The following is a 22,119-nucleotide window of genomic DNA, read 5'->3' as shown; positions in this document are numbered from 1 at the left end:
TTTCTTATTTAATTTTTTAACTTTAGGGATCTTAAAAAGCTTTTTTTTTCAAAAGTTGTTTCTTTTTCTGGGTAATAATTTTCGTTTCCAATTGTTTTTTGCAGGGAGACAAAGTCAGGATGACAATTTTTTTTCTTTTTATTACATGAGATGTATAGGTATCCGGTTTTGTCCCAACATAAAGAAAATAACAAACACGACTGTATATTCCGGCAAAGAGACCGGTACAAAGAGACTACTGCGTCAAAACTAATGCGATATATTTTCTAATATGTACAGAATGCAATGCTGCATTTACCAAAGCAGATGTTCTATGTAGAAAAAGTCCATAAGGACTCAATTGTTGCCTCGATCTTTTTTAACCTGAAAATTTTGAACTTCTCTAAAAAAAAAAAATTATCGTGTGCACATGGGCACTGTTCACCTCTAAATAATGATGGCATCAATTTACAACTAATAACATAAGTTAGCCAAAGATAATAGCACTTATCATGAAGAAACAGAGGTATCCGATTTGACCGCCTACCCAGTTTTACCCTACTTTCCCCTATGCATGGACATAATGGTTTCCGCCCTACCCCCCCTACGGGGGAGCTCCACTTTCAGGAGATGTAACCTAATCCAAACCTATTTCTGATTTAAAACTAAAATTTAGTTTGGGTTAGGTTATATCTTCCGAAAGTGAAGCCCCCCTGTAGGGGAACGGAACCCATTCTTTAAGCGGATCGCATCTTTAAATGTACAACTAAATACTTAAACATATAACTAATATGAAACTCATGCTTGAAAAAGTCGCTTGAAGGAATAAATTTTTTTGCAAAGAGCTATTTTTAGTTTTTTATTATAAAATACTGCTTGATGATTTTCCCGAAGGACGACATTTTGTTTGCCCGATTTTTAAATATCATGACTTTTAATTGTAGATCGAAAGAAAGCTCCATGTAAATTTTGATGTAAATCGGAGGTGATGATGCTAATATAGAAATTTATTAAAAGATGTTATTTTTAATATAGCTTACATAGTATTATTCACTTGGTCCCATACTAAAATCTTGACAACCTCAAATTTCCCATGAGTCAAAGGCACTACTTGTTTTCGGAGCACATTAGCCCAGGTTATATGCTTGTAATATCCCGCCGGTCCATCTTTTACCGGACTTATCGCGACGTAACTGCTACCATTTGTTGAAAAGAGAGGAGCTTCCGGAGGAGTATCCACCCATCCATGACTTTCGCTTGTTATCCTCTGTATTTCCTAAAATAATTTACTTATACAGGATGTCCGAGGTCAATTGTATCATCTGTCGTGTGCAGGTGAAACTAAGAAGAAAAGTCCTTTACCATTTTACGATTTTCGTAATAATTATTGCGAAATTAATTACAAAAGATCGATTAATTTACGTGAGTATAAGCGCACAGTAAAAAGGGACAACCCATTGATGTGTGGTTGCTAAGATGCGAGAATCTATCGTTATGTACCGCTCGTACGTAACCTTTGTCATTTGTAGAGTGCTCCTCTCAAAATTTCGTCGCGCACCTAGCGACCGCAAACTTTTGGGTTGTCTTTGGGCCGTCCTTTCTAACCGCATACTTATATTCACGCGAATTGATCGATCCTATTTAATTAATTTCTCAATAATTATTACAAAAATCGCAAAATGGTAAAGGACTTTCTTATTTAGTTTAACCCCCTCTATCTGCACACAACGGGTGATGCGATTAAGTCCGGATATCCTGTATATCTTAACATTTTAATTTATTCAAACGGAACGTATTTGTGTTTTTTAATGTCAAATATATATTTATTAAAAAATAAAAGATTGTCGAACTTATTAAACTCGAAGTAGTTAGAGGTAAGTTTACTTAGAAAATTATTGTATATTATAAAAATAAAATTACAAATATATATATATATACAAGGTGTCCGACAAGTAAGAGACCAAACGAAAGATGAAGGTCAGATTGGGTCAAATTGAAAAGAAAAGTCCTGTACCATTTTTTATATAACGCCTAAAGGAGTTATTATTGAGTAAAGTCTGGCCCATCAGCGCTGACTTTTAGTCGGATGCACGTCGGTGAGCCACTCGCCTGATAGTGATCGTCGTCGTGGCAACGGAGCGCTCATGCACACTACCAAGCGCGCGGCTAAAGGTCGGCGCTGATTGGACAGACTTAATCAGTAATAACTCCTTTATTATGCGTTATAAAAAAATGGTTCAGGACTTTTTGACTTATTTGTCAGTTTGATCCATCTTTTGTTTAATCACCTACTTATCGGATATCCTATATATACAGGAGTCATTTTAATCAATATACGCAAATATCTCAAAACCTGCAAGTTTTAGAAGGAAACTTTTTAGACAAAAGTGGTTTGGTTCTGGGGAAAGGAGATAGGAATATTAGTTAGATCTTGGATGGTCTTGTTAAGGTCATATCAAGGTCACATTGAATTTTTTAAATTGAAATCTCTATTTTTTATTATATATTCTTATAGTCCTTGCCGAGACCTTTTCAAAACTTTATAATAAAATATGTTTTCATTAAGTACTTTTTGAGTTATTTTAAATCTGACATATATTGATATAAAAAATAAAATATCTCGTAAAATATTTAGTTTTCGATAATTTTATCGTAATACTTTTATGTACAGAATAATGAAACAAATCAATTGGAATAAAAAAATTGTTTTTAAGAGAAAGTATGTAATTATTTACAATATATTTCTTTTAACAATTATTTGTTTTTTTTTACATTAATTGATTTATTTCATTATTCTTATCTCTTTTTTTTCTTTCTTGTATATACAGAGTGGGGCATTTATATTGAGATACCTAAATATCTAAAAACTAAAGCAAGATAGAAAGAAATGTTTCAGACAAAAGTTGTTCGGTTCTAAGGGGATCATAAGATGGTGCCATTAGTTTGACCTTGGGTGGAGGCGCTTCGGAGATTTCAATGTCAATCTTGCTTTTTAAATGGAAACACCCCATTTTTATATAAATCGATTTCTTGCAATATTCTGTATAAAAAGTTATAGGGGTATGATGGCCAAAAGTTTAATAGTTTATGAGATATTTTATACTTTACGCGACAAGCATTTATAATGTGTTTTTTCATATTTTCTGGTGTAGTACGACTCAATGAATGTATTGCCAATAATTCTTTACCAAACACACAATAATATTATTATTGCTATATAATGCTTGTCGTGTAAAGTATATATTTGGTAAGGAATTATTGACATAATAATACAATCCGCGTCTTCAAAGTCATTGACATAAAAGTTATTTAGTTGCTCATTGAGAAGCAAATAATGTAGTACAAAAATATTACGCTAGTCATTTCGTTCTTGTGCACAGTGTACTATTTAAGTAAGAACAACTTATTTAGTTAAAATGGAAAGATTAATTTTGGGAGAAAAAATTAATATGATTTTTATTTATGGTGAATCTCGAAGAAACATCTATGAAGCACAAAATTTATACACATTATGATATCCTGAGAGAAATATTCCATCACGTTGTTCATTTTATCGTGTTGTGAAACAATTCTCAGAAAATGGAGATGTTCGTGAAAAAGAAAGAAAATCAAGAACTGTCACTGATGAAAATAATGAAACTATCATATTAGCAGCAGTAGCCAGGAATCCACAATATCTTCTCGTAATACTGGAATGTTTCGAAGAAGTGTTTTGCGAATACTTAAACGTAATTAATTCCACCCGTATCACATCTCATTACATCAATAGCTAAGTAATACTGATTTTCAAAATCGAGTGACGTTTTGTCGTTGGGCGCAACAAAAAATAAAAGTAAATAACAATTTTTCTTTTTTGTCTTATTTTCTGATGAATCAACTTTCATAAATTGTAGAGAAGTCAATCGACATAACATGCATTACTGGACTGTAGAAAATCCAAGATGGTTACGAGAAGTTGAACATCAGCGGCCATGGAGTGTTAACGTATGGTGCGGAATTATCGGTGATACATTAATTGGACCTTACTTCTTTGATGGGACGCTGAATGGACAAAAGTACAGAGATTTTTTAGATCAAGAACTATCATTACTACTTGATAAACTATGTTTCAAACTAAGAATGCGTATGTGGTTTCAGCAAGATGATTGTCCAGCGCACTTTACACGTCAAGCTCGAGAAATATTAGACAAAGATTATAATAATAGATGGATAGGACTAGGAGGAACAGTTCATTAGCCTGCCCGTTCACCAGATTTAACATCTTTAGATTTTCTTTTGTGAGGGTTTTTTAAAGGATTCGTACATCAAGATGTACCAACTACGCCAGAAAATATGAAAGAACATATTAAAAATGCTTGTCGCAATATTGATAGGATGACTTTGTTAAACGTTCATCAATCTGTCATTAAACGTATTCGAAAATGTATTGACGTTGATGGTCATCGTTTTGAGCATTTAATAGAATAAAATTTGTTTCTTAAAATTAATTGTATTGTTTTCTTTATACCAATTAATGTCTCTCATTTTTGAGCTTAAAATATTAAGGCAACATTATCGCAAAATAAATAGTTTTATGAGATATTTCATAATTTATGTAAAATTATATCGAAGTAAAGTAATAAAATAAAGTATAAAATATCTCGTAAACTATTAAACTTTTGGCTATCATACTCCTATAACTTTTTATGCAGAATATTGCAAGAAATCGATTTATGTAAAAAAATTGGGGTGTTTCCATTTAAAAAACAAGATTGACATTGAAATCTTCGAAGTGCCTCCACCCAAGGTCAAACTAATGGCACCATCTTATAATCCCCTTACAATCGAACAACCTTTGTCTGAAACATTTCTTTCTATCTTGCTTTATTTTTTAGATATTTAGGTGTCTCAATATAAATGCCCCACCCTGTATATGTATATATATATATATACACACAAGAAAAACGAAACAAAAGAAGAAAAGATAATTTAAAAAAAAATAATGTACAAGAAATTTTTATTAAAGAAACGCGTCATGAGCTTTATTACAAACATGGAAAGTAATATCCGTTGATGTTAATTACAATTTTTATTTTTATGTATAAAAAAGAAAGCGAGATAGCAATGAAATATAAAAATAAGTCCTTTTTATAATTATATTATTAAATTATATTATACATACATATATTTAGAAAAATATTTAAATTTTATTATGCATATGGTAACGATATGTTTTCATTGCTAGTATGTAAAGTGTCCATATCATATATTAATTTTATGTGCTCATTGTGTCGTAATTAAGACACATTTGCGCATTGTGCATCTGTATACGTATGTATAATATAAAATGATTCTATATAATATATGTTTATATAGATAATACTCTCTCTCTCTCTCTCTCTTTCCTTCCTCTTTCTCCCCCTCTCCCCTCCTCATCCCTCTCCCTTCTTCTCTCTTCTCTTCTCTTTCTTCCCCTTTCTCCCCCTCTCTCCCTCTCTCTCCCTCTCTCTCCTTCTCCACCCCCTCTCTCTCTCACATAGATTACATAAATATCATTCGTGACTTGTGATTATAATTGTTTTGATCAAAAATGATATCGAAAATCATTCTAGTATTCGTATGGATACTTTTATTTATTTAGATATATGCTATATAAGCGAAAGAAGATAGTACTTACGAACCTGACAATGCCACATTGGACTTTTACAGATAGTCACCAATGAAAGATTCTGGGCACGCGTCAACCACGTTATACAGACTTCTGTCAGAGATACCCAGGAAGCAGTCGTGAAATAATGATCCCTGACAGGAAAGATAATTTAGATATAGTAGGACATATACAGAATGTCTTATAATAATCGCCCCATTCGTAATGTGCAGGTAGAGCGGGTTAAACAGAGTAGAAAAGTCCTCTACCGTTTTACAACTTTTGCAATGATTATTGAGAAATTAATTAAAAAAGATCGGCTAATGCGCGTGAGTATAAGCGTGCTGCGAGAAAGGACGGCCTACGCGGCATTGTGGTTAGGTCACGCCATGAATAATATTTTTTATCAAGCGACGCGGCAGCGTCGCGACGCCAAGTATATTAAAAAATTCGTTCTAGCTTGTCAATGATTTACCTGTGTACAGGGGCCGCGACGCTACCAAGTAGCTTATCCGGAGTTTTTACTCTTAAGAAACTTTCGATTAAAATACCTCAGGAACTAAAGCCGTAATCAAAAATCTGACGGCACTTTTCTTATACAATGTGGGTGCAAGCTTTCGATTGCGATCAGTTTGAATAAGATTGATGCAATCAATTCTAACCCAGTAAGCAATTTGATAACAAATTGTTGCCAAATTGGCATCAAATTCGCTCAAAACTTGGTAACAAATCCAGTGCCATCTGTGTCCGCATTAAGCTTGTGTTTTGGTGACAAAGCTTGTTGACATAACCTGACAGCAAATTGACGGCAAAAACCGAGCAAAGCTTGACATGATTTGACGTCAAATTGATGGCAAAAATCGAGCAAGATCTGCGCAAGACAATCTGATAGCAGATTGTCAGCAAAAACCGAACAAATTCTGCAGCTTTTGGCCATTCATATAAAAGTATATATTTAAATAGATTTAAAGCCTTAACCCTAAGTAACAAAATGATGATAAGTTATGGTCATGAAATGACCATTAGATAATTAGACATTATATAAAATCATATATTAATATGTTAAAACATATAGGTAAATTCAAATAACTTAATTTATAAAATTAAAGATCTTTTTGGACAGAAATTGTTTGAATAAGTGAAAATCGAACAATTTCCTGTATAAGAATTGTGTCAAAAATTGAACTGATAGAAATATATATATTATAATATTATTAGCATTTTGTAGGCTTTATATACACTCATGACAAGAATTTGAATACGGGTATAAATAATGAATAACGCGCCGCATAGCGACAAGCGACTGAACTATTTTATAATACTTTGTAATAAGCTGCAGATTTTGTTCGGTTTTTGCTGCCAATTTGCCATCAGATTGCGCACTCTAGATCCTGCTCAGTTTTTGCCGACAATCTGATGTCAGTCATGTCAGCAAGCTTTGCTCGGTTTCTGCCGCCAATTTGCTGTGTAGTTATGTTAGCAAGCATTGCTTGATTCTTGCCGGCAATCTGCCAGCTTAATCGGTAATAACAACTCTTGTACCAAATTTGTAGCCTTTTTGCTGACAATAATTTGTAGCAAGCACTTGGCAATATCTGTTAGAACAGACCTGGCTGACTGGGGTATTGCAAAAATCCTAATCTGTATTTTTATTTACTATCTTTAATCTTTTTAAATGAGTTTTATATATTCTTGATTTATATTTTATATGTAGAAAATTCAAATATGAATGTATACATATTATACGTATCATAAGAACAATGCAAATATGTGTGTATATATATATATATATATATTGTACGTATTGTAGGAACAATATTGAGACACAAAGGGGAATATGCAAAAGCTTATACAATCTCTTCTTCTTTCTCCACTGAATTCAAAAATTACATCCAGGAATGAAGATATTTATTACAGAATTAATGACCTTAAATGATAAAATTGATAAATATGTAGAAAAAGATAAGCACCTATATCGCAAAATGTTAGGTGTAGTTGAAGATATTAGAAATCCATCAAAAGATATAAAAGCAAATGATAAAAGTAAGTAATTAAGTAAAAATAGATGCTTTTCTTTTTCTGCGTCTTTAACAATTTTATCTTTTAAAGTCATTAATTCTGTAGTAAATATCTTCATTTCTGGATGTTATTTTTGGATTCAGTGGAGAGAGAGAAACAGAAAAAAATTGCATAAGCATTTACATATTCCCCTTTATGTCTCAATATTGTTCCTTCAATATGCACAATATATAATATATATATATATATATATATATACATTTTGAATTTTCTGTAAATCAAGAATATGTAAATCAAGAATATATAAAACTTATTTTAAAAAAGATTAAATATTGTGAATAAAAAGATTAGAATTTTTGCAATATTTTTCCTAGTACTAACAATAAATAGTGTTCTAACATCTTGTAATTGACACCTCGAAACATGTTTCAAATTTTCCAAAGCTGCATCATAGGCTTTTAATCAACGCAGCTGCCAAATTATTATAAATTTTTATACGATCCTCTAATAAAATCTGCAATTTAGTATCACTAATCAATTCTTCTTCCTCATTTTGATTCAAATTTGAACTACTTTTTGTCAATGACAGATATTCTAATGCTCTCCGATAACATCATATTGCAAAAGGCAGCTCTATCCGAATAAACCATCAATTTCCACGTTTATTATTGTTTTAAAAAATAAGTTCAACCATTATGTCAAAAAAAGTTAAATAGATTAACAATAAATCTTGTCCCTAGAGAATTTAGTCTAAGAAAATAAATAATCTTTATTATATAATTTATAAACAAAATTATTACCTTATTTCCTTTCCTTGACTAATGCTCAACATTTCTATTTCGGGCTCTAATTCTGACACTTTCAGTTCAACTTTCTATGTAATATTTTTGATAAAATTCCCATAAAATTTGTTTTGTTATTTAATATAACATGCAACTCATTGCTTAGCTATTTGTAAATGACCTAAAAATATTAATTACCCATTGATTACATTTATATATAAAATCTAAGTAAAGATTCATACATTTCCAAAACTAAATGTTACGAATAATTTCAGATCCATAAAATCTTTGTAGATTATAGAAGCGCTTCGATATGATTTTATCATTTCATTATTTTTTATGCCAATTAAAAATGTGTATTTAATGCTGTTGTTTTTATGATATTTTTGGTAGAATTCTCACAAGATTTATTTTGATATTAACATAAACTCATTGCTTAGCCATATTTATGTTAACAAAAAATATTAATTATGCATTAATTACATTTATGTAAAATTAAATAAACATTATATACGAATGCGCGTTCGCGAGTATAATTATTAACTTATCGTTTTCGGAAACATGGTCAGCCGAAATCTTCCATAATCATTTTTCAACAATGTATTTATGACAAACATGTTAATTGACAATGCACAGACAGATACCTCGTGTAAACATTCGCTCAGTTTTGCTAATATAATCAACTTTGCTTAATATGGTATTGATTAGAAGAAATCACTTCTCTTTCTTGCACTATTCTGCGATTTTCTTAGTGACTTTATTAACCACTTTATTACTTTTCTTCTTGTGTTGCACTATTCCGCGATATATAAACATATTTAATAAATCAATAAATACAAAAAATATTTGATCTTTTTTGGTTATACCATTTATTAGAATACATTTTAGAAGGAATTATATACTATTAATATGTATGCGTTTATTCAATAAAATAGACTTGTGCCATATTCATATTAAATGTACATATGAATAAGAAACAAATCCATCTTCGTAATAAAAACAATTTCCTTCCTATTGCTTTCTATATTTTGATATTTATTCACTTATATTGTTATATTATTATTATTGATTATACGGTTTGTATACAGTTTAATTTCTGTATTAAAATTATTTATAAAAATAAGATAGATAAGTGATTGATATTTAAGATTATTTATAATCTTGTATTCAATACTTATATTCAATATGGTATAAGCTTTGTAAATATATACTGTTTATATAATTCCTTTTAAAAAACAATTTCCTTTCTATTGAATAAATTTTAAAAAAATCGCATCCATATAAATACTACATAATGTAGTACTTTATATTTTGCAGGAAAAAATTCAAATTTTAAATTTTTACAAAAACCAATGAGATCTCACAAAAAACCTCACAAAGGTAAAAAAAAATATGCCAAGTATATAAAAAAATCCCAACTTGTACGTAAAAAAAGTTTAATATTTACCCTTAAAAAATAATCTTAAAAAAAATTTTTCCTTAAAAAATAATTTTTATAAAAAATAAAAAACTGAAAAATGATTTTCCTCTAAAAAATAACTAAAAGATAAAAACCTTTAAAAAATCAAAAATCAAAACTAAATATGAAATCAAGTTAACTAGCCAAGTACATAGAAGCAGTTCAGTTTGTAATTTGAAATAATATTTGTTTGATAAAATCAGTCTTGCATTTATAGAAATATAGATTTTCTCGAAAAAATTAAAATGCACTTTATTTTTATAGAATTACGTTATTATGTTCTCCCTAAATAAATATTATATATGATATATATGACAATTATATTGCGGATTTTATTACAAATGGTACATCATAAAACTACAATACTTAACTCTTAATGCAATAACGTCGATCACATCGATCACCAATTTTGAGTTTAAAAGTGCCTCGTGTCAAACTGATCGAATTGTTTTAAAATTAATCATAAGCTTTACCAGATAGGCCTGTAACGAAAAGGAATAAAATTAAAGTGACATACAAATGCTTGGCGTGCCCGATCTGAAATAAAAATTTCCAAAAGATTATCAGAAACCATTATCAATATGTTAATTATCAGAAATCTTTATCAATAAAATTTATTAATAAAAATAAATGACTTATAATGCGACTCGGGCACGCCAAGTTTTTCTATGTCACTTTAATTTTAATCCTTTTCGTTACAGGCCTATCTGGTAAAGCTTATGATTAATTTCAAAACAACTCGATCAGTTTGGCACGGGGCACTATTAAACTCGAAATTGGTGATCGATGTGATCGACGTTATTGCATTAAGAGTTAAGTAATTTTATGTTATACCATTTGTAATAAAATCCGCAATATAATTGTGCTATTTTATATATTACATATTTATTTGGGGGGGGGGGACATAATAACGTAATTCTATAAAAATGAAGTGCATTTTAATTTTCTCGAGAAAATCTATAATATTTCTATAAATGCAAGACTGATTTTATCAAACAAATATTATTTCAAATTACAAACTGAACTGTTTCTATGTACTTGGCTAGTTAACTTGATTTCATATTTAGTTTTGATTTTTGATTTTTTAAAGGTTTTTATCTTTTAGAGTTATTTTTTAGAGAAAAATCATTTTTTATTTTTTTATTTTTTATGAAAATTATTTTTCAAGGAAAAATTTTTTGTAAAGTTATTTTTTAAGTGTAAATATTAAACTTCTTTTACGTACAAATTGGGATTTTTTTATATACTTGGCGTATTCTTTTTTATCTTTGTGAAGTTTTTTTGTGGAATTTTTTATACGAGAATACAGTGTTCCGCGACGCTCGTATATAAACATCGCTATCCGTTCATCTCGCTCTTCCTTCGCTTCGTAACACGACTCAATGCGGCTATAATGCCGCGTGGGCCGTCCTTTGTCGTAGCGCGCTAAACTCGCGCTAATACTTGTACATTCGCCGATATTTTTTAATTAATTTCTCAATAACATTATTCCGAAAATCGTAAAATGGTAGAGAACTTTCCTATTTAGTTTAACCCGCTCTATTTGCATATTACGGGTGGGGCAATTATTATCAGACATTCTGTATACAATCCCATTTTTAATGGGATTGTATATATATCTTACTGTATTGTTTTTATCTATATTATAATTAAATAAAATTAAAGTCAAATGTTTGTCATTTAACAAATATTTTCTTCAGATTATTCGTATTTAATTTAGCACTCAAAATTGAGAGAATTTAATTTGATCATATTTATATATATGTATAATTAATTAGTGTTAACATTAATTTTCTGTATTTAGTATAAATTTTTAATAACATCTTCCTAAACCGATACATTTAACATATAATTTATAATTTTGCGCAACCATAAGATGCACTAAAAGTAATTGACAAAACTGCATGTCTTATCTGTCTTGGAATAAATATTATTTATTCCAACAATACAGCAGTAGGCTTAGAGTACTAACAATACTAAGTGGGGAAACTGGTAAATAAGAGCAAAACACTGTTTTTGGTGCGTAAACTTTTTGTTGTTAGATTTTAGTGATCAATATGCATTAAAAATGTACGTTTTGGACCGTTTTTTGGTTCATTTTCAGCATTGATAAAATATAAAAAAATCGATTTATCAAAAACTTTAACTTGCATGCCAATATTGATTGCTACAATCTAAATCCCAAATTGAAATTGACAAATGGCAAATGAAATTGAGGAACGACTCACCAAAACCCGAGTAGAGTCTTTGCAAGCCGATTGTCAACGTCATTGTTACATGCGTATCCATCGGTGTTTCACTCCGCACTAACAAACAATGAAATGGCGCAATGATATAATCCCAATACTCGTCATTCACAATCACTCCAGAGGAATAGTTGCGACTGGTCAGGTCCAAAATTACGGGATTCAATCAATTTTTTTTCTTTTTTTTAAATTTTGGGCAAGTTCTCCAATAGCTCCAAATTAGCTCAAAAACTGTCAGGCAGATACGTAGATGACTAATTTAAACTGCTATCGTTGTGGATGTCGTCTCTCTTTTTACGAATATTCCATTAGATTTAGATTTAGATAGTGTTTTGGAGAGATGGTGTTTAAGATATATAAAAGAGATGTATAAAAGAAAAATGTAATCATATCATATGTAATTCATCTCTCGAGATAAATTTCTTATGACAGTTCGTTTTGTACTTAAAACATATTTCACTTTTAACGAAAGACTATATCAACAAATGTTCGAGGATCCCTTGGCGGGCTCTCCGCTGTTTCCCATGTTTGTGGATATCACTTTATAGGATTTATTGTTAGAAAACCAAGTCATTAGATACATTCCTTTCAATTTACCTTTTTATTATATGTATGTGGATGATATAGCTTTGGCAATTTTTTCTTCTATGTTTACAGAAGTCTTAACTATCCTCAACTTATTTCATTCAAGAGTATAGTTTACTAGAGTCCTATATAATCAGAGAAGCGACAATGGCGTTCCGCTTGCTGATTGGCTGACCGCTACGGGCTCGTTCCATTTACCGACCGCAATGCTCACGTATCATTTCATCTTTGTTGTTCACCGAAAGTTAAACAAAGACAGATAGTGCTCGCGAGCGTTGCGGTCGTTAAGTGAACGCGTCCTATGTTGACGGTTAGTTTGCACGTAGTGAATCCTATGTGCAAACTAATCGCAACCGGCGTACCATAAATGAGAAAAAAGTATATTTGTAATGTTATTTTCTAAAAAAAAAAAAAAAACATTTTGAATATGAGACATTTTTAAGACATTTTAAATTACACATGGACAGCTGTGGGACCAACATAGCGACCGTGAGAAGCATGGAGGGGGTAACGATGTTGCTTCTCTGATTATATAGGACTCTATAGTTTAGTATGGAGGAAGGAATGGACAACAAACTCAATTTTCTGGACGTCGCAATAATTGTAAATAATAATTTAATAGAGTTCGACTGATATCATAAATCCTTCTCTGAGAGATACTTGAATTTTAAATCTAATCATCCACGAAGCGATAAGAGAAGAATAATCATTGGCTTGATGAACCAGATCCTTTTTATATCTATCATACCCGAGATTTCAGAAAAATTTGGGATTGATAATCGACATCTTCCTAGACAACATATTCTTCCCTGGCTTACATTTTTAATGCGATTTGCGAACATTTAAAACTCTTATTCGCAAAAAATCAAACGAGAACTGTGACCAGAAAGACTGATCAACCGGAGGAACCACATTCATTCTTTACGATACCCTTATATCCCAATCTTTTCAAATTATTTAAATAAATACTTTGCAATCTTAATATAAGATTATCATATATTGGCCTTGATAAACTTCGTAGTTTCAAGATACAAAAAGACTCAATCTTTAAGACCCGTTCTGCAATATGTCGTTAATCGTAAGCAAATTGACTAATCACAAAAATGAATATTCTCGGAATAATAATTGTGGTTGGTCAATTTGCTTACGACTAATGACATACGACTTATTGTAGAACGGCTCTAAGGATTCACGCAACAACTCTTTTTCCAAACATCAAAATCATATCCGTAGAAATACATCACTGATCTCGATCATAGCGAATCACAGATTCGAGATCAATCATAAATTTGATTGACAAGAGATGAAGTCGAAATTTTAGACAATAAAATTTTGCTCGGTGAAAAGCTCATTTTCGAAATGTACATTAAGTGACAAAGGAATGGCCTAAACCTGCAAAGTGATATGTGACTTATATCACATATTTGTGCTAATACTGAAGAACTTGCCTAAAATAAAAAAAGAAGAAAAAAAAAGAAATCGATTGCATCCATAGACAGGAAATATAGACTGTGCGTATCAAACAAATGTTGTGCTAAAATTAAAAAAAAAACGCAACGTCTCAGATGACTTTTCTCTCTCAAACATAAGACTATGGTTACTATAGGATTAATTAGATAAAAATAAATTTTCGCTAGTTAAAAAGAGATAAATATACTTCCGAGAAATTGCATTCTTTTTCTAATCTCGGCGCCCGAATTGCTAATAGATAAAATATGCGCAGTCTATATTTATGTCTATGATCGCATTCGTGATTTTGTATTTGGCCAATCGCAATTATTCTTCTGGAGTGGCTGTGATGGCCAGTTTTGAGATTATATCTGTTGAGAATAGACACTTTTCGTACTTCATGCCTATGCGTGATGCTGTTCTGCTCGTTTTTGATTGGTCATAGATGGCATACGTGTCCCCGGGAATAGCAGCACTTTCTTTCCTTTCTTAATTGTTAATGATCCTTCTTTCTTCTAACGGTTTACAACTGCACGTAGTAACTTGTGCGCGCGCGCGTGTGTATGTATGTGTGTGTGTGTGTGTTATATGTTACGTCTGTACTATTCTCTCAAATATATATTATCTCTTTGGCGTAAAAGGCTCATTATTATTTCAACCTCACAACATCAATATCATTGTGTCATTTCATCATTACGTTAATGCGGAGTGGACCACTGATGGATATGCACGTAACAGAAATATTGAGCTCTGTTACACGGCACCCTTAATGGGGTTTAATAACGTCTGTAGTTAAGTAAAACTGGCCAATTATAGCTATTCCTCTGAAGAATGGAATGACTGTGATTGGCCAACCTTAGAACTGCGGATGTTATTAAACCCGATCAGGGGTGACGTGCAAACATTGTTGGCCGGCTTGCACGGACTCTATTCAGGTTTTGGTGAGTCGTTTCTTAGTATCATTTGTCACTTTTTGATTTCAATTTGGAATTTAGATTGTACCAGTATTGTGTAGATTAAAGTTTTTAATATAAAATTGATTTTTATATTTTGTTATCAGTGCTGAAGATTGACCAAAAAATGGTCCAAAATGTACATTTTTAATGCATGCTTGTCATTGAAATATGTTCAAAATTGAAACATTAAATTTCGTGTCTAAAGATCACCAGCGAGCATCGCCATTATATTCAAACGATTACTTCGAAAAACAAAACACGAGCGAGAACAAACAACGTCGCGGTCACCCGCTCGGTGGGTAATTGCGTTATTCTTATAATGAAAAACCTTGACAACAAATCGACCGACCGCGGGTTTCTGCTAATTCTCGCTCGTGTCGTGCACGCAGTAGGCTTACTCGTCTCACGCTCATTATGAAGTGTCTCGCATTCGACCGCTTTTCATTTTCTCGCGGCGGTCAATTCTTTAGTGTTTCCGATAATTCTTGAACTCTTTATTGTTAAGCTAGTGTATCATTGTATAAGTGGGGAGACCGAGAGCTTTTAATCATTCACCGCATCGCGTTTGTCTTCTGCCTCGCGCTAAAACCCATCCTGCGTTCGCGCTCAAGATTTCCGTTTTCGCGAGGTCTTTTAGCAAGAGAACCTTCAAGATTTCCGAAACGCGGAGAAAGGCAGGTCAGAGATGGACATTAAGAAGATTTTCGATCTTAAACGTAGGATACGTGTCGTCGCTTGCTCCCCGGATTTTCGAATAAACGTTCTTTAAAACCTACGCTCACGTGAGTAATTTCTTTAACTCATATTCCTCCAGCGAATCCACGGATTCGCGCTACATATTGCTTCTCGCTTAAGTCTAAACATCTCTCTCAATTTCGGGAGATCTCGTCGAGGTCGACTCCCGAACAAAATCTAACAACAAAAAGTTTGCGCAGCAATAACTGCACTTTAGCTCTTATTTGTTAGTTTCCTCACTTAATATTTATATATTCTAAGATAGATAAATAAACTTACATATGCTCGATGATAAATGGCGGTTTCACTACTTTTGTGCGAATATTTTTTGGGTCAACTAGATCAGCAACATACAGTCGTACTGAAGGATTCGGCGTTCCAGGCTAGAAAATAAAACAATACTAAAAGATAGCGTTTTCGAGTGGTTAGCAAGATTTGAATGCTCTGAGAGTGATTAAATCTAATTCTTTCTCTTTTTTTATCTTATTTTATTAATAAAAGCAGTATAAAAAAATCTGATTTTATTAAAATATTATAATAATTTCTCTATCTAATTTACCGCATACCTTAGGATACCGTAATGATCGTATGTCAGGATATAGGGCCTTATTTCCCTCTCCAAACCATGAAATGTGCATTTCTTCTACGAGAGAATCATTAAATGAGGCATAAAGCATCATATGACCATCTGGCGACATCCAGATTGCCTCTCCGCTATGTAATATCTCTTCTGTAAATACCATTAAAGTAATATATTGTTATTATCTTTATTTATTTTAAAAATCAAACACTTTCTCTCTCTCTCTCTCTCTCTCTCTATCTGTTGAGAAATTTGGCTTAAGTTTAATATATCTCACATATCCTAAACAGTCCATACAAATTTTTGTATTAATTTAACATATAGCATTTTCGTGTAAAATAAATTTCGTTCTGAGAACGATTAATGTTATAAACACTGTCTTAGGTTATTAGGGATATACTTATTTATAGTAATCAATTTCAAAACTCATTTTCGGTCGAACATATGTTCATGGAAATTTGGGTTTAATCATTCTCAGAGCAATCAAACCTTGCTTCACTCGAAAACGCTAATAATATGGATATGTTAAATGATAACAATGCTATGTTAATGTTTCAATACAAAATGAATGCAAACTGCATAATAATTTAAAATAAATTTTGTGTAAAATCAACATATTTTTAATAATAAAATTAACTTAGAAAAATGTTATTGACTTGTAATCACTCTTACTTCTATCATGGAATAAAGTCAACATTCTTTTTCCGTAAATTTTAACAGACAAATCCTGTGACTAATAATATGGAACATATCTATTGTATGTAAAACTAAAAATATATGCACATTGTGTTAATTGTACACTTTTTTCAGATGTATTAATAATTTAACATTTGAGTTCAATTAATACAACAGAAATATATTAAATTAACACATAAATGTATTAAATATTTAATACAAAAATTTTAATTATCATATTTTTTAACAAGAAACACAAATTTTCCAATAGTTTATACATATTTTCCTAATTTCGAAATTGTACTCTTTCCTTTTTTTATTTAATTTAATTTCTCTTTTTCTTTTTCTCTTATTACTTATTGTCTTCAAATTGCACATATATAAAAACTTGATAGAATAAAAGTCTTATTATCTGATATCGTGTGTCTTACCTTCGTATAGCCAATCTGGTACGCCGTTAGACAATATACCAGGTACCGCAGTGTTTGTTACTCGATATCCTATGTTACTCATAGGACTTGTTCTGTAATAAATATCGTAATCCTGTACCATGACGAGCCCGTGTCCATTGAGCGGAGTCCATTGCGCTAGTAGAAGATACGGGTGAACATCTTTTTCAGGATGAGGAGTTAACACTATGCATTCTCTATAAAAAATCATTTGTAGAAATTTCTAAACATCATATACGTCGTTTAATTTAAAAAGACTTAATTTAATTAGCGATGCATTAAAGGAGGATTATTATTGAAACATTAAATAATATTGTATTATAAATAATCAATGTGTTATCCGTGTATAAAAATTACACTGACCGTGTCTTGACGTCATAAATGACGTACTGTGCTAGATACGAATAACGAAACAGTTTCTTCACGTTTTGAGCAAGGAGCAAATATTGACGATCCGGCGATAAGGAAAATTTTACTGGATTCAGTCGTCTCTGTACAAGAAAAGTTATGAATATTTATCACTTGACAACTAAACTAAAAATAGCGCAATTGATGGCATTCTTAGGTAAATACTTACTAATGTTTCATTTGGCATTAAACTGCGCGATATGATGTTTGGATCCGAAACATTTAACAAAGAGATGCCACCCCAAATATCTCGGTAGCATATATAGCGATTACTCGCCCAAGATCCATTAAATAATAAAGGAGACAATTCTCCAGAAAGCACCTAAGAGGCAAAAGGGCATCTTTGAATCAATCCCATTTATTCTATTTTTATTTTTAGAAGACATGATGATTTGTGCAAAAAGAGATATTTTCAGGATTAATTTAAAAATTATATACTGTTGGAAAATTTATGTTTTCTTGTTAAAAAATATGCCGATTAAAATTTTCATGTTAAATATTGAACACATTCATATGTTAATTTAACATATTGCTGTTGTGTTAATTAAACTCAAATGTTAAATTATTAAAACAATTAAAAAAGTATACAATTAATACAATGTGCACATCTTTTTAGTTTTACACAATAGATATATTCCGTATCATTAGTGACAGAATTTATTTGTTAAAATTTACGGAAAAAGAATGTTGACTTTATTCCATGATAGAAGTAAGAGTGATTACAAGTCAATAACATTTTTCTAAGTTAATTTTATTATTAAAAATATGTTGATTTTACACACAATTTATTTTACTATGATTTAATTACTAAAGTTTGTATTCATTTTGTATTAAAATATTAACAAGATATTAATGTCATTATTTAATATATCCATATTATATTAAATTAACACAAAAATTTGTGTGAACCGTTTGTGACATGCGATATACGTTAAATTTAAGCCAAAATATATTTCTCATATATATAAATCGTAAAATGCTGAAAATATTTCTTTTAAACAAAGAGAAATATTATTTTATATCTTATACAAAAATTACAGAAAATTTTTTGACTCTGTATTTTCTCACATTTTCTCGTAATTATTTTTAATTACGGATGTTGATTTAATACAAATTGTTCGTTACTCACCTCGGAGAGATGTAACCGCGTCCCTCGTACTCTGGGGCCATCATCGGGAGGTGTAAGCAAAGCGACTGATGTAACAATAAGGGCTAGGACCGCGACGATCACGAGTAACGCTATTAAAATCCCACGCCAATTCCTTTGATTTGGATTGGCTGAAACTAGCTCCTATCACAAAGGTTTTTACTAACGCTAATGTCAAACAATTAGATTATTATGCTGTGCATATTATGTATCTCTAAATTTCTTTCCGCAATTGTAATATCGAAAATACCCGCCATTAACATGATAGTTAAAAAAAATGTAAATTTCCACTCGATAATGCCAAGATTAAAATATTAATGATCTTAATTTAAAGTGCGAAATATATTTCTCCTTATATATATATATAATACATACACTCTCTATAACACAAAGAAAGAATTGTACAATTTAATCTAAAATATATAAATATCATATAATATATTTAAATAATATTAAGAACATAAACATGAATATTTGAAAAATTTAGACGGTTTTTTTATATTTTTTTTACGACATCTTGGTTTGCGTTAGCTGGGAAATAAAAGCAAGTAATAAGATGGACTAGGATATAAGTATTAGATCATCGACAGAATAATTTAATGGAGTGACAGAGAGGGGGAGGGGAGAGAGAGAGTAATAGTGCCGACGAGGACGGAACTCGCGGGTATAACCGTCTCTATAAATATCCATAACATTTTTTTCGGTTTAAATACATAAAAAAATTGTTAAAGATCACTAATATCATGACACTAATGGCGTATTGATAAAAGAGCCAATTACAGGAGTCCTGTGTTGCATAGCAAAAGCTATAGAATCTAGTCAGTTGCTGTAGCTAAAATCGATAGAGAGAGAAGCGATGTACTGCGCTGTGCGTCAACGAGTTAAGAGATGAACGCGTATCAATATATAATATATCATGCTCTTGAGAAAGTGGGGTTTTTCAGTAATAAGTTTAATTTTGACGAGTCTAATTTTCCATGTGTAGAAATTTGTCAAATTATGCACTATAGGTCGAATTTATCAAAATCATCTTTTCAACAGTATATAAAATTGTTAAATAGCTGTTAAATAGCAATCTAAAATTGTATCGAACGGTTACATTTATCTATATTGATTGAAATCAATATTTCTCTATTTAATTCATAATGTGTAGAATAACTTAATAAAATATATAATCTCTTTAAGGGAAAGTTACTCTGATAATTAAACGTTTTGATTAAGCATTACTCTTCCTGAATTATTTTATAAATATGTATTATACACATTATATATGTGTATGAATTAAAAGATCATGTTATTATGAGAATAATAACATAATATTTGCAAATAATTTATAGTGAAATCATGATATTATGATATAATAATAGTACATAAAATAATAACAACTGCTGCTATATATTTTTTTGAAAAAAACTTTTCTTGCTGAATATCTATTTATGGAAATTAAATCTTCTATTTTTCTTATCGTATATTGATAATACTTGTTGCTGCAAAGATGCATTTGTCATTTTTAATTAGAATCCATTAGGATTAGCTAATAATATTAACTTAAAAAAAAATAAGTTGAGAAATGAATGGATACAATCGCTTTTTGTCTACATTTTTTTCAAGAAAATCTGCTTCTCATAGTCGTATATAAAAATCGAGGAGGATAAGAAATAAATATATTTATTTATATAAAATTAACAGAAATCAAAAAAGAAATTACATTGAAAAACATTGTGCAACGTATGATGGCAAAATTTAGATGATTTAATTAATTACCTCGTCGTCGTAAACGTTATCGTGATCTGCCATCGGTGGTGCGAATCGAACGTTCCGCGACTTTCTCTCGACCTGAGCAGATGCGAAACGACGCGGTCCTTCACGTTTATCCCATTCGATGTTATTAATAATCTCAGCAATTGCAATTCACTCACTCATTCACTAGTTTGAATCTACAGTAAGATCACGTTTGATAGCTATGAATCACTTGCGTACGAATTTTCAATACTGAGCAAGAGAGATCATCCCTTCCGAAAGATGTTGCAGACGTAGAGTCTGCGCATTCGATAATGGATGCTGCGCTATACGGAAAGGGAAAGAGGTAGAAAAGAGAGAGGGAGAAAGAAAGGATGATAAGAAAAGAAGTCGAGAGAGAATGATGATAAAAGGAAAAAGAAAAATAGAAAAAGGCAAAGAAAAAGGATACAGAAAGAAAGAGTATTTTTATCTTAAACTTTTTCTTTTAAGGGGATGCATAGGTCATCTGTTTTACCGACAAAATACGAATATTAGTTGAAATGCAAAATATTTTTGTTGATTATAGATAACAACAAATCCTTTCCCATAATTAAAATATATATAATAACGGAGTGCGGAGTTTATGATTTTATATGAAAAGTGAAAAAAGATTAAAAAATTACAGTTTTGTTATCGGCTTCTGCCGTCACATTTACTTAATATAAAAAATTTGTAATCTGCACTAATCAGTAAACCCCGCACTTGACATTTTATCATTTTACGATGCAACACTTTCGTGCATATGTGTATGTGCGAGATGGAAGCTCAAGAGTAAAACAGCAGTAGATTAGTTGCGTGATGTCTTGATAGACAGAGTTACAATTTTACATGACAAGGACAGACATAATCATAGACATGTTATATCTAGACCGAATCTTGCCTTTATTTAAGGAATGGGGGTAAAGATGTACGTAGAAAAGGATATATTCTGTTTCGTGCCCCTTGCGTTCTCTCTCGCTCGCACAGAGCATAGCGCTCTCTTTCGTCATGCTACGTGTCCTTTTCTACGTGCACCTCGGCTCTTCAAGACTTGGTCTAGATATACTATGTCTATGGACATAATTGTACTATCTTTGTCTCTTTTATGCGTGGAAAGTAATATACATATACGCACTAACATTATTGCAGTATCTTTTCTCTCTCGATCATACGCTCTGTCTCTTTCTAATCGCTCGCTCGCTACGTATCGCTTAGCTTCATGCTCCTCGCATATTCTCTTACGCGTTTACTCGCATTTCTCTC

General features: G+C 31.1%; 1 protein-coding gene across 4 annotated transcripts in view; it reads right to left on the bottom strand.

Annotated features, from left to right (window-relative positions):
- LOC138942524 (inactive dipeptidyl peptidase 10-like) overlaps positions 1-21,130 on the bottom strand; it is a 37,545-nt gene extending 16,415 nt beyond the window's left edge. For 2 of the 4 annotated variants that reach the window (XM_070312778.1, XM_070312781.1), the window contains exons 1-9: positions 20,860-21,129; positions 19,078-19,239; positions 18,118-18,270; positions 17,904-18,031; positions 17,523-17,737; positions 16,403-16,566; positions 16,116-16,219; positions 5,640-5,760; positions 1,020-1,255 (exon numbers count right to left, since the gene is read on the bottom strand). In XM_070312778.1, coding sequence (XP_070168879.1) covers positions 1,020-1,255; positions 5,640-5,760; positions 16,116-16,219; positions 16,403-16,566; positions 17,523-17,737; positions 17,904-18,031; positions 18,118-18,270; positions 19,078-19,239; positions 20,860-20,892 — 1,316 coding nt within the window. In that variant the 5' untranslated portion in view covers positions 20,893-21,129. Of the gene's footprint in view, positions 1-1,019; positions 1,256-5,639; positions 5,761-16,115; positions 16,220-16,402; positions 16,567-17,522; positions 17,738-17,903; positions 18,032-18,117; positions 18,271-19,077; positions 19,240-20,859 lie in introns of all 4 variants that reach the window. The other 2 variants (XM_070312780.1, XM_070312779.1) reach the window with 2 other exon arrangements.
- Between the last annotated feature and the right edge of the window lie 989 nt (positions 21,131-22,119).

The sequence above is a fragment of the Polyergus mexicanus genome, unplaced genomic scaffold (genome assembly GCF_030449975.1).
Source record: "Polyergus mexicanus isolate NDT 795.1 unplaced genomic scaffold, iyPolMexi1.0 SCAF_23, whole genome shotgun sequence".
NCBI classification, from domain to species: domain Eukaryota; kingdom Metazoa; phylum Arthropoda; class Insecta; order Hymenoptera; family Formicidae; genus Polyergus; species Polyergus mexicanus.
Note: the sequence above shows the minus strand (reverse complement) of the source record. Positions and strands in the feature narration are given on the sequence as shown.